Source organism: Ceratosolen solmsi, unplaced genomic scaffold (assembly GCF_000503995.2).
Source record: "Ceratosolen solmsi marchali unplaced genomic scaffold, CerSol_1.0 scaffold7, whole genome shotgun sequence".
Classification (NCBI taxonomy): Eukaryota; Metazoa; Arthropoda; class Insecta; order Hymenoptera; family Agaonidae; genus Ceratosolen; species Ceratosolen solmsi.
In genome coordinates, this window is record NW_011948413.1 from 1,911,108 (window position 1) to 1,924,043 (window position 12,936).

The 12,936-nt window shown below is 34.1% G+C and overlaps 1 protein-coding gene across 3 annotated transcripts in view; it reads left to right on the plus strand.

Moving 5' to 3' along the window:
* Positions 1-11,214: 11,214 nt before the first annotated feature.
* The window catches only part of vn (membrane-bound neuregulin protein vein), a 287,263-nt gene continuing 285,541 nt past the window's right edge, over positions 11,215-12,936 (plus strand). For all 3 annotated transcript variants that reach the window (XM_011505896.1, XM_011505895.1, XM_011505894.1), the window contains exon 1: positions 11,215-12,549. In XM_011505896.1, the coding sequence (XP_011504198.1) occupies positions 11,628-12,549 (922 nt within the window). In that variant the 5' untranslated portion in view covers positions 11,215-11,627. The remainder of the gene's footprint in view (positions 12,550-12,936) is intronic.

Genomic DNA, 12,936 nt, shown 5'->3' on the forward strand with positions numbered 1-12,936 from the left:
CGGGATTCGCGCTTGGCTCCGTCCCTTTAGTGCCCCACACATCGAGCGCAGGGACGCCCGGCTGTAAAGTGAAAACGAGCAGCACGAGTGAGCTTGTAATGAGCCATCCAGTGAGAGGGAGAGATAGAGAGAGCCAAGCATTTTTCATAAAACTGCGAGAAAGCTATGGGTGAGAGATATATTTGCTGCATCTGTATTGAGAGTGGAAGGAGTCGCGCGTTCGTTATGGACTTCATAATTTTGGCCCGATGCTCTTCTGTATGCGCGAGAGTTACTTTGTTATGAATGGCTTCTTTATTTATTAAACGCGGAAGAGAGCCGATTCTGAGAGGAGAGTCCCGAATGCTTTACTTCGTGCCGCTTTCGTTTTTAGTAGGTAATGCATTGAGAACAAAAAGAGCATCGGTTGGTAAATTCGCTGGCAGTTAATGGCGCTTGATTTTTCCTTCAATGCGCGATTCCCCTGTATTGTATGCAAAGAAAAATTTATGGTACAACAGATTTAATGAATTTCCTTAATTATTCAGAAAAATAGCTAAACTGATTAATAAGTTATTATTTTAATTATATTGCATTAACTATCAAAAGATTATAAACTAAATTATATTTCTGCATTGACTTTAGAATATACGTGAATTTTAGAATACTGACTTGATAATATAAATTTATTAAAAGAATGATTTATACTATGCGTATAAAAATCAAGAGTGGAATTATTAATATACCTATATATTAAGATGCCTTTGAAAAATCCATAAAATTTTCAGCATTTGAGTATCATAAGATTAGTTTATACACTTTTTAATACCATACTGTAAATATATAAAGGTATTTCTAATAACTTATATGAATATTAAATTAATTATATGTTGACAACATCAATTTTATTTCATTAAGTTTATAATTCCGAAATATTAGAAAATATTAAGAATATAGGTCAATATGTTTATTAATATAACATAATAATAATTATTAATGATATGTTAACTTATAATTAATATACCATATAAACTTTTAAAAATATTTTAATAAATAAAAAAAGAATAATGTTATTGTTTTAAATTATTAAGGCATTTAATGTATAGATCATAAATTGAATAATAATAAATAATAAACAGTTTATGTTTCTTTGAAACGTTAAAAAATTATATAAACTTTAATGTTTTCCTTAATATATACTGTAATTTGTATAATTACATTAATATGAAGAATTTGTATAATTCTAAGTAAGTCTAATAAAATATATAAGAATAGTAATTGTATAATGTCGTAATTTGTATAATTACATTAATATATAGAAATGTATATTAAATGTACATTAATGTACTCAGTTACAGTTTTTGAGTAGTTTTATAAATTTTATTCAAGATTTTTCTCAAATTTAACAACAATTTCATTTCAGTATAAATTGGATTATATTTTAAATAAATAACGAAAATTTGATGTGATCCAAATACGGTTAATAAATCTTTATCAATTATTTCATTAATATTATACCGAACAATATTATCAAACAATTAATATTACTCACTTCAAATTCTGCAAAATATTTTTGGGATAGTATTGTTAATTTTATTGACATTATATGATGAAAATCATATTTCTCTAAATATATGTGAATTTATCAGATATACTGTTTATATTAATAATGCCTTCATTATAAAATATTTGAATTTGAAATATTAACAGTTGTAAGAAGTATATATTACATTCATTATATTTTTAGAATTAATTTTGTCCTACTTTTTTTTTCCAGAAATTTTCGAATGAAATTTATATTATTGAATATATTCGAATATCTTGTGTATTTAAAGTATGAAAAAGTACTTAGTCCTTTAAAAATAATAATATTTTTTTATGTTTTAAATGAATTTACCAATTACTTGAACATAGCCACAACATGAAATTATATTTTTACGTGGTTACTGAAATGATCGATTTGGAAATTTTAACACCAGTATTGGAATTCATGTTACGGTATAAGTTTAAATAAAAAACAAACAAAAGAATATTAATATTGAAATTCTGGGTTAATCATTATTTACAAAAATGTCACTAAATAAATTCATATTTATATCGCCAAAGATTATCAAATAGTTGATCCATAACATTAATTATCCAGTAATCATCGACTATTATATTAAAATATGCATTAAATGCTGGTAGCATCTAAATTTCTAATCTTGTAAAACCGCTCGTAAAGTTTTAGGTACATTATAGCATTAAGAAACCAATAAATTTTATTGTATTCAACCTCGACGGTCTAAAGAAATACGTAGAAAGAGGCAGCTAGAGGAAGAGAAAAGAAGACAAAGGTAGAAGGAAAGCGAGCGACGGAACGTGGTACAGAGGGTGAAAGGGAGAGGGGGAGAGAGAGAGAGAGAGAGAGAGAGAGAGAGAGAGAGAGAGATTGAAGTGAAGGAGGGGAGACAGCATTTTCCCGTGTGCAACTGTAGTTAGTCAGTGACATAATTGAAAAAGATAAACGACCGTAACACAGCAATGGTGGCAGTGCAGTAGGCCCATAAAAGCCAAGGATATGATTGTGCGCTCAGCCTCATATACTGTGTGTAGAGCGAGTAGGCGCGCGAGTGTAAGTCTGCACACAGCTCCGTGCAAGTGTGTTCACGGGTGTGTGTGCCTGCGTATGCGTGCGCGAAAATGTGTGAGAGGGATTGAGAGAGGGAGAGAGAGAGAGAGAGAGAGAGAGAGAGAGAGAGAGAGAGAGAGAGAGAGAGAGAGATTGAAGTGAAGGAGGGGAGACAGCATTTTCCCGTGTGCAACTGTAGTTAGTCAGTAAGAGAGAGGAAGAAAGGGAGCGTGAAAAAGAAGGAGACGTCGGATAGGAGGGAGTGGGCGCGCGGCGGCAGTACATAAAGACGTCTCAGGAGTCGGCGCGTGCCAGGTGCTTCGTGCGCACAATAGCATCCCTGTTAGGATCAGCGGCCGGGGAGAGATGAGCGCGAGAGAAGACCCGTTTGACCGGAAGTTGAAAAATAAGCCAGCATGGAAGGTACGTTATTAAAGGGCAAGCAAAGAAGAAAGCACAAGGTTTGTTGCCTTTACAGGCGTCCTCGCAGCCTCCCGCGCACGTAGAATTTGTCAGGGCTGGTGATCTGGTACGCAAGAGGGGAGAAATTATATTGTGATTTCTTTAGCCCCAATAAAGTCCGTGTATTGTCGAGTAGGGGAATGGGAGTAACGTCGAAAAGAAGCAGAGATTTGGTTCTTTTTTTACATTACGGGAGATTACCCCAAGAAGAATTTTATGTAAGGCTAAATAGAAGGGTTCCACTAATTTTTATTGATGTACGACCACTTCTCACTCTAAATTCGTCTTATTTATTGTTTATTATTTGCATATAAATGTAGAGATAGTGCTTTTCAGTTAGTATATCTAGAATTTTTGCATGTAACACGCTGAAAATGCTTGGCTATACCATAATAAAAACCGAGCTTGTAGCCACTCCTTCTATTAAACGCATTTTTACTTTTTCATAGAAAAGATATTGCAATGAGCACTCATTAAAGCATATACAACATAAATAACATATTTACAGATAAAAATTTTTACTTCTACAGCTTTTACATCGAGAGATTGACGATTAATCACTTTACATTTATGAATTAATTCTTGCTGTACTGTAGCTCGTTTTTGTTAGTTTTAATTAATAGGCTATGCATGGTAATGTGTCTTTGTTAAGAAAGTTGATGTTTTATAATCGATGTATCGATATATTTTTAGAATATTATTGTTGCTTAAGCTGCGCTTCTTTCGAGTGAAGCATTTATCCTTTTGTAAATGTGCTTACTATATATTATCAATGCAAAATGATAAATAGCATGTTCAAATGAATTTGTGATTTATTTTACAAAATTAATAGGGAGTTAAGAATGTCCATACTTACACGATTTTATATTTATTCGATCATTATCCCGCATATGTGATCCAATTTCAAAAGATGTAAGATAACGTTTATGCATTTTTTCCGGTCTGATCAACCTTTGATATATGTGTAACACTTTTTCATTCATAATACGTGAACGACCACGGAATAGCTTTTCGCTACTTTGCGCTTTTGGTCGCAATGGCATTACAAACTTCAAATGAGTTCCTCGATTCTGCGTTTTCACATCTCGTATATATGGGCATTAATAAAAATTAATTAAAATGGAAAACAGAACATGCCCTTAGATAAATTACTTCATAACTTACATCGATGTGATCTGTCTTTCTTTTATATTCTCTCTCGCCCCCCCCCCCTCTCACACTATCCGTATTCTGTGAATATCATTCTATAAATAATGAAGAATAAAATTTCTTCGTTGTAATAAGAAACTTGTAGACAAATAATTAGTTCATATTTTATTTATTATCGAAACAAAAAATTTACGCATTTATATATGCGCATACATTGTTTACTGTCTTATATTTTAGTTAATATTTGAAACTGTAAATTTTGATTTTTTAAAATACGCTTCCCTAAGTTTGCAGATAAATAATTTGTGCACTTTTTCATTATCCAATTCAAACACATTTTATTATTTATTAATTGTAACTATAAATTTAAGCACTGCTGTTATGAGAATAGAAGTCTCAATTGAGTAAATGCAAAAAGCTATAAATATACAATTACACTTATTTTAGTGAAGTATTAATTTTACATACAAATATAGATTCTATAAATAAAGTATTAAATTAAATGATTTTTTGTTAAAAATAATGTAATTAATACTTTTGATGATCGTATAATATATATTTCACTATATAAAAAAACTTTTTTGATTGTGTATATGTTAAAGTTACTATATAGTTATAAAAGTGGTCAATAAAGTAAAAAAAAAAGATAGATTTGAATAATTGGCCGTAAGTCATTTAGATAAATAAAATTTGATTTAAGACATTTTGCCATAATATATTTGTGTAAGTAATTATTTAAAATTCATCTATAAGAATTTATGAACGAAATAAATGAACTTTCTGCGCTGCTCAACACTTTTACCCAAAACGATATCATTTCTTATAAGCGTCATCCAATTTAAAACCATACCTAAAGTAATTTGACATCCGTCGGAGTCTCAATTATTAATATACTCGTCATTGATCGGTGCATTGCCTCATAAAATTTAATCGACGTATCCTCCATATATAACACGGTCATACGCGTTCGATAGTGGCGTCGGTGGTTGCAATTTCGTAAATATAAGAGAGTCTAGGTTAACATACATAATGTAAGTCGCGTGCCAATATCCATGAATAAACGACAGTGTGCAAGAAAAAGACAGAGGGTCAGATAAAACTGAAAGGGAACGCGGAATACAGAGAGAGAGAGAGAGTGAGAGAGAGAGAGAAAGAGGGAGAGAGAGAAAGAGAGAGAAAGAGAGAGAGAGAGAGAGTAAAGGTAGGGTTTTACAGTCGAGCGCCGACTGAACGTCATTCCTACTCCATTCCTTGCATCTTTGCCATACCGTTGTCGTTACTCCCTTCCTCTCTCGTTATCTTATCCTCTTTCTCTGTCTCTTCTCTTCATGCAGAGTAATTTGAGATACAAAATAATCTCTTTCAATTTCAGCTTCTAAGAATACATTTTGCCAATGCTTCTAAGAGTGTACACAATGTTAATGCGCAATCGCCAAATTGTAGTACCTCATAAATGAGTTTATTTATTACTTCACATTTATTTTTTTTAAATTTCATTGAAACCTAGGTTCAGAAACTTTCAATGATACAATAAAAAATCCATATATATATATATATACATAAATTCAGACATATCCAAATATATTATATCCAAATAATGTACGACAAATTAAATGAATAATATAAATATAATGTGTTAGTTTTCAGATTTACAATTTTTTTTATTACATTAATAAATAATTAAATTACAATAAATATGTATTTTTGAAAATATCGAAATCTACATTCTGTGTAATTCAAAACGCTGTCAATTATTAATACTCAATTCCTTGTTTCGGCATTTAACAATGACAGGGAAGAATTAAGCATTAAACTACATTGCAAAAGTATCTTATTTTATTTATTCATATGGCTTATAAAAAAATTAATGGTTTCAATATTATGAATAAAAAGTATTTCATATTCACTAATAATGTACATGATATCAATTAAACATTTTTATAGCTTTGTATGGTATATATTCATATAACACTTTAAAATACTTATAGCCGATACATACTTAACCATAGAATATTAATTGCATAAAATATTTGCATTTGTATATAAGCAAATATATTAAAAAATAAATTAGAAAATCATAAATATTAAAACCTTAGTGCCCTTAATATCATAAAAATTTGGTCATTAAACTTATGCACACATGTTTATTATGTACGCAGCAATTATTTAATTTGTTTTGTTGCCTAATGCACCTTCACTCTTTACAACATGGAAATAAATTGTGTATGTGACTTAATAAATTAGTGGAAATAATATAAAAAATATATCAGTATATATCTAAGATTTTGCGATCTTCGGCTGAAAATTAAAGGTGTTATAAAAGGAAGAAACAGAGAAATTACCTTGCTTGCTTTGTATACGGGCAAGCAAAATAGTAAAATTTTCTATTAGCACCTCATAGAATTCAGTACATATGATTAAAAAAAAGCACAGTGGAAAAACAAAATCTACCTTTCTCTGTCTCTTTCTCTCATTTTCATTCTTCTCCTATGTTTACCGGCTCCCAGTTCGCATCTGTATATATATGCGATGTAGTGCGCACGCCTGCTGGGCAATCCATAAATACCCTTCTAATGGGCCTAAACTGTCTCTTTTACCGCACCGTTTTCAAATCTCCACAACGGGAGGCCATAGCGGGTGAGAAACGCACGTCCATCCTACGCCGGGTGTGAACAAGAGGATGTTGGTCACTTTACCTTTCCAACAAATCGGACTTCTTTTCAAATGAGCTCTGAAATCGTTTCATAATTTATATAAAGTACTCATATCTCTCCTCTCTCTCTATCTCTGGAAGTTCGTCGTCCATTGATGGTACTATGTAGATATATATATATATGTACGTGCGCGCGTGATGTTCCATGCGTATGTTTTTCTGTTAATGCATACTAAAGTTTGTGTGCGTTCTCCCTCTTTGCTCCCGACCCTTGCATCTTAATTGACGACGAGTCGATTGTTTCTCTCGTTCTCACCCTGAGTTTGCGTATGTCCTTTCCCTATGTAAACTTTAAAACAAATTTTCCATTTTAGATTTATAAAGTGAACTAAGGTAAAACTAGTTATTTATCGAAACTATTAGACTAAAAAACTTAGATCAAAGAATTAATTTAGAAATACCAATGAACTATATTGTAAAATGTTTCGTAATTATTTTACAATTCTGCGATAACAATTTGAATATTTAAATTGTGTGCAGGCTTACACTGATGCTCCTGAATCAATTATAAATTTTATATTCATTTTTAAAGCATAAATAAAATATCTGTTTTAATAAAATATGTTTATGTATTAACGATATTGTGCTTTAAAAATATATAAAATAGTACAATTGTTATTTTATCTAAAATATCAATTCCTACATTTTTCAGATATTTTCTCTAATTTCAAGAATAACATTATATACTTGTACGTGAATACACGTTATCATTTCCATCCAAATATAAATGGCATACTTAAAATTTTATATTCCATAATTATTTATATTTATACCTATATATATATATATAAACTGTATACATAATATTTATTAAAACATATATATTGTCTTGACCATTAAATAATAAAATTTAAAACAATAATGATCTATAATAAAATAAAACTTCAAACAATATTAATTTTAATGATATATTATAGTTTATAGTTTATCGAAACATTTATATATATATATGTTTTATAATTAATTCATAATAATCTTTTTCATACTTGTCTATTATACATTAAAAAATAAACAAATAATGATTTGATTTATTTAAAATACAGCATTCACTATATTATTTTCTATTTATTATATTATTTGAAGTGCCGATATATTAAATAAAATTGAAATATAATATGTTCTACTTATAATAAATTGATTACTAATGGTATACATTTATCCGTCATTGGAAAATCCATCTTTTCGCTTTCCTATAAATCTGAGATTTTAATTTTTAGGATTATCACTTGAATGTTTGTTACATATTGTTTATATTATGTTTTAATAATTTATGTGTATTTATATATTTAGTACATTAATATTTCTCAATTAATTTATTATTTAATCTTAATTAAATGTATATATAAATTTTTATCTTTCTAAGAAAATTATTATAATAATTGTTTCCAAAGAATAGAGATTAAATTTTAATAATTTATGGATGAAATTTAAAAAATTTATACATAAAATCAAGGTTACTTAATATTTGAAGTTTAGTTTTTAAAATTTTCTGTTTATGCCGCGTTGTTTTCTAGTATTTGAGTTTTATGATTTTCCGCACATGTTAGTCATGAAAGAAGCTTAGGCTGAGCTTAAACTCAACTAAAAATATCCTCACAGAAGTCACTACTTTTTTAGTACGTACTTTCTTTCAACAAAATGTTTTAAGTACGTTATGAAAGGTCAATTTCATGAAATAGAACACACATTTAAAATTTTTGTTTTTAGTAAAAAATAACAAACAGACTAAATATATGTACTAATAATTCTGTAATGTATAAAACAGCAAAGAAAGCTTATAAGAATATAAGACTCTACCGGAGGAATTGAACTTTTTAAAATTTTGTATTATTAAATACATAATTGTATTAATGGACATAATTTCTTCTTGTGGAAAAGGCGTTATATTCACGAGTACATAAATATTTCATGTATTGTATTATTGAATAGTTAATGTGATTAAAGATGAATTTATGTTTTAATGTATCATCTGAATATTGAAAGAGGAGTTTGATATGAAATATTGTGATAATACGTATTCACAAGATTTATAATTATTATTTAATTAAACATTTTAGTTCGACAAATTCGTTTAGCAAAAGGAATATTATTTTTATAATATCACATTAATTTCAATAATTTTTAATTCATTTTTAATTTCTGAATAATCGTTACTTATTAATTTAAAATAATGTGAAAATTACTTAATTTGAAAATAATTCATATTAGTATCCAAGGATTTCAAAAAGAAGTTTCGTACAATAACAATTTCATTACAAAAACACGCTTAACATATTTGCTATCTTTGCAACGTTATTTCGAAAATATTTACTAGCAAATAATCGGACGCATCAAATTAGTAATTTAATAACACCTATTGTTTGTTTGTAAAATCCATACTCTTTAACTTTCCTACGATAGTATTAATTTTTTGTTGACACGAGCTGTTAAGCTAATTGAAAGTAAGAATTTAAAAGCAATAATTTTACCAGAGGGAAAAATCATGCCACACATTTCTCCTTTTCATGGGGCTACTCGTCCTTCTCGGGTGGAAAATGAAAACATGAAACATTTTGTCAGATAAAAAACAACCTGAAATCGATGATGAAAGTGTGAACATGCAGCATCCTGATTAGATAAGTACTCTTTCTCTCTTTTGCCCTTATATCTATTAGTCATCTTCTCTCAATCTTTCTCGCTCTGGCTGGCATTCTTGCATTCTTTATCAAAGTGTCACAAGTCTCACGCGCTTATTTTATAGTAAATAAAATAATAAACTAGAAACTAGAAGAAAAACGAATGGGAAGAGTGGTAGAGAAAGAAGATGAGATAATGGTAAAATAGCTAGCAGTGTAAAATAGAAATAAAAATAAGAATAGAGGGATGTGTTCTGCCATTATCATCGTCGTCAACGATGATATAACAATATGGATGACATGAGAAGTGAATAGGAGGAAGAAGACAGAGAAGAAGAAAATGATGAACAAGAAAAGAGACATACAAGGCAATACGCAGGCCGCACGGGAAGGAAGGAAGGAAGGAAGGAAGAAAAAAGAAAGAAAAAAAGGGCAAACCGCGCCTGCTTTGGTCCATTCTTCATTCCATGTCTAGACTTTCATCTCTCTGATTTGTTGATGAAAAGAGAGAAAGGGAGGAACGTAGGAAAGGGTTTAGTGCGCGCATGTGTGTATGAAAAAGAGGAGAGAGAAAGAGAGAGAGAGAGTGTGAGAGAGAGAGAGAGAGAGAGAGAGAGAGTTGGAAAGTGGGTGTAAAAGTTAAAGAAAGGAAGAAAGGGTGAGAAAGAGTGGGATAGAACTACGGGGAGGCACTGAGAAATTAAGCGGGAAAGAACGAGCAAGAGAATGAACTAATGTAAGACTGAAGAGGAAAGGCAACGACGGCGAGTTGACGGTACTCCCGAAAGAGCATCCCCCTCTCTCTCTCTTTCTCACTCCCCCCTCTCTCTATCACCCCATCTCTTTCTTTCTTTCACACACACACTCTCTCTTTCTCTCTTTTTGCCGCGGCTTGTCGTTGCGTATGCCGCTGTGGGTGCGCGCGCAGAAGTTCCCGTGGCGACCGCAGTTTGGCGCTGGTGGCACTCACCGGTCTCGGCTGAGCGCGAGCCGCTCGCTCAGTCTAATTTGAACCGCCGCGCGTGCTTGAGCTTTTCGTCGATTCTCGGAGGCTCCTAGTTAGCCGCCCAGAATCACCGGTCGACGATTGTCCTTGCCACTCGTAGGCTGATAACACGACGCGACGCGACGCGTCTCTGAATCGTCCGCTCAATCCTCACGACCATTTACAGACATTTTCCTCATTCATTTTAACCCCCCGTAGTTTGAGCTAAACTGAAGCGCACCTCCGCGGGCGATTTAAAAATGCCGTCACCACGACCACGTTTAAAACTCCACCACGTGGGAGTTTAACATGACAGTTATTCCTACATTGGGCGAAAAAAGCTACAAACTTCTGTTATTATTACTATCACTATCTCTCGAGATTCGAATTTTGAGGGACTTTTGAAGAAGCGCGATCGTACGAGCCTTAGCCCGGGCAAAGTACACACGATGCTATCAGGGCGAACCCATAGCAAGAAAATCACGAGGCCGAAGACGAAGATAGCTGATTACCAGTGGAAGGGCGTGTGCTCTAAGCTGGGCCCGAGATCGTATTCGTGCGTTTTTAGCCAGCGGCCTCATCCGCTGAAGAGGTCGACCCTAATTTTCGAGGCTGCGCTACCGTTCAGTTACTTTTGTAGTCACCGATCCAATTGTAACTGAGTATCGCATTTTCATCGAAGGATCTTAGGAGCATTGATTGATAATCCAGAGTGGAGACGATAGTTGGTAAGAACCGCGGCTGGAGGAGCCGAAGTAAGTGAAAGGCACTTGACTCGCCGGGCCACGCGGACATGAGGGACAATCCGGCGGCACGGTGCCGCCGAGAGATTCAGGAAGGCGGGCCGCGCTGAAGGGGCCGCAAGGGCCAGCGCAAAATGAGGCCCGGACCAGGGCCCTGGGAGACAATATCAGCTGCGCGTCACCAGCAGCATCGTCGTCGCACGTACCGCGACGATTCGTGAACGGTGTCTGCGAAACGTGAGTCCGTGCGATATCCCGAACAATAGCTTAGCAGCTTTGCAAGGGTTTGATCTCGAAGCCCTTAGGGGTGGGAGGGGCTCCGAGCGTATCGCTTGTGCCGATAGAGGGTGAGTCCCGAAAGACGAGGACGATGTGGCTCTCGCTGCTCGTAGCCGGAGTCTTGGGCGGCTGTTTGGGAGTGCTCGCGTTACCCGAGTCACCATCACCACCGCCTCCACCAGCTGCTAACACCGACTGGAAGAGGACGAGTAGCCCGGTTCCGACAAGCTACCTCGAGGAGGATTATTATTACGGAAAATCGATGATATTTGGTTTGGGGCCGTACGAGGACAAGTGGACAAATCGCCGGCGAAACGCACGAAGCCCTTACCAACAAGAGAAAGGACCCGTACCAGTTAGTCGCCGCTACCTGAACGAGACTGTGATGGAACGGCCTCGAGCCAGTCGCTCCCTTGAGTATCAACAACAACAACAGCAGCAACGAGAACGGGCACGGAACCGCACGAGGACGGATTCACCACGGGAGCAGCGTCGAAGGTGTCGAAACCGCAACTGCCGTGGTAGGAACTGGTGCCCAGACATGGACGTGGGTAATCGAGCGTATATGGCGCCGACAGTATTTGAGGGTAAAGCGCGTAGCATGTCCTCACTGCGGAAGCCTGGCTCAAACTACGCGGTCACGTTCGAAGTTAAGGAGGTGTACAAGAGCCAACCGGGCTTCCTGCCTTTACAGAAGAACGACAGTGTTAGGCTGCACTTTCGCGATAAAACTGTACCAGGTAAATCGACGATATGCGGACACGATAGCTATGGAAACAAGGAGCTTTCAAATGGTCATAATATCTACCAGCAGCAACAGCAACAGCAGCAGCAGCAGCGAGAACGCGACAATCTGAGTGCCGGTATAGTGCGGGCTAATATCAAGAGGGGTAAAGTGTATCTTGTGTTTGTGAACCGCGTGGGACCCAGGAACTTCACGATCCTCGGCGAGCCGGTCATACGAAGCAAGAAAAACGAGCAGGCCGTGCAGGCCGTCATTCGTCCTGATTACGGTGAGTTTCATTATTGTTTAAAGCTAGAGTTTGTGCCTGGAGATTATAAAAATTAGCTAGAGCTGTGGAAGGGTATTGCCTAGACTCTTCTGGAGTATTAAATGTTGAGAACCAATGCCCCTGTCTATTAAGATAATGTCGTTGAAAAGTAATTTGCTAGTTGATGATACGTGCAATTAGATGGTTTATTCAGTTGTTGATCTGCACATTCTTATTCGAAAAAATGATTATACTCTTTTTATATTTACTATTTCAATAAATTCATTTAATTAACCTCATCGATAAATTATAGGAAATTAAAACTTACGCACAAAATTCTAAATGAATAGATTGATAAAATTTATTATCTGGATATATATAAAATTTAATTTTCTTTGAATTCTAAGC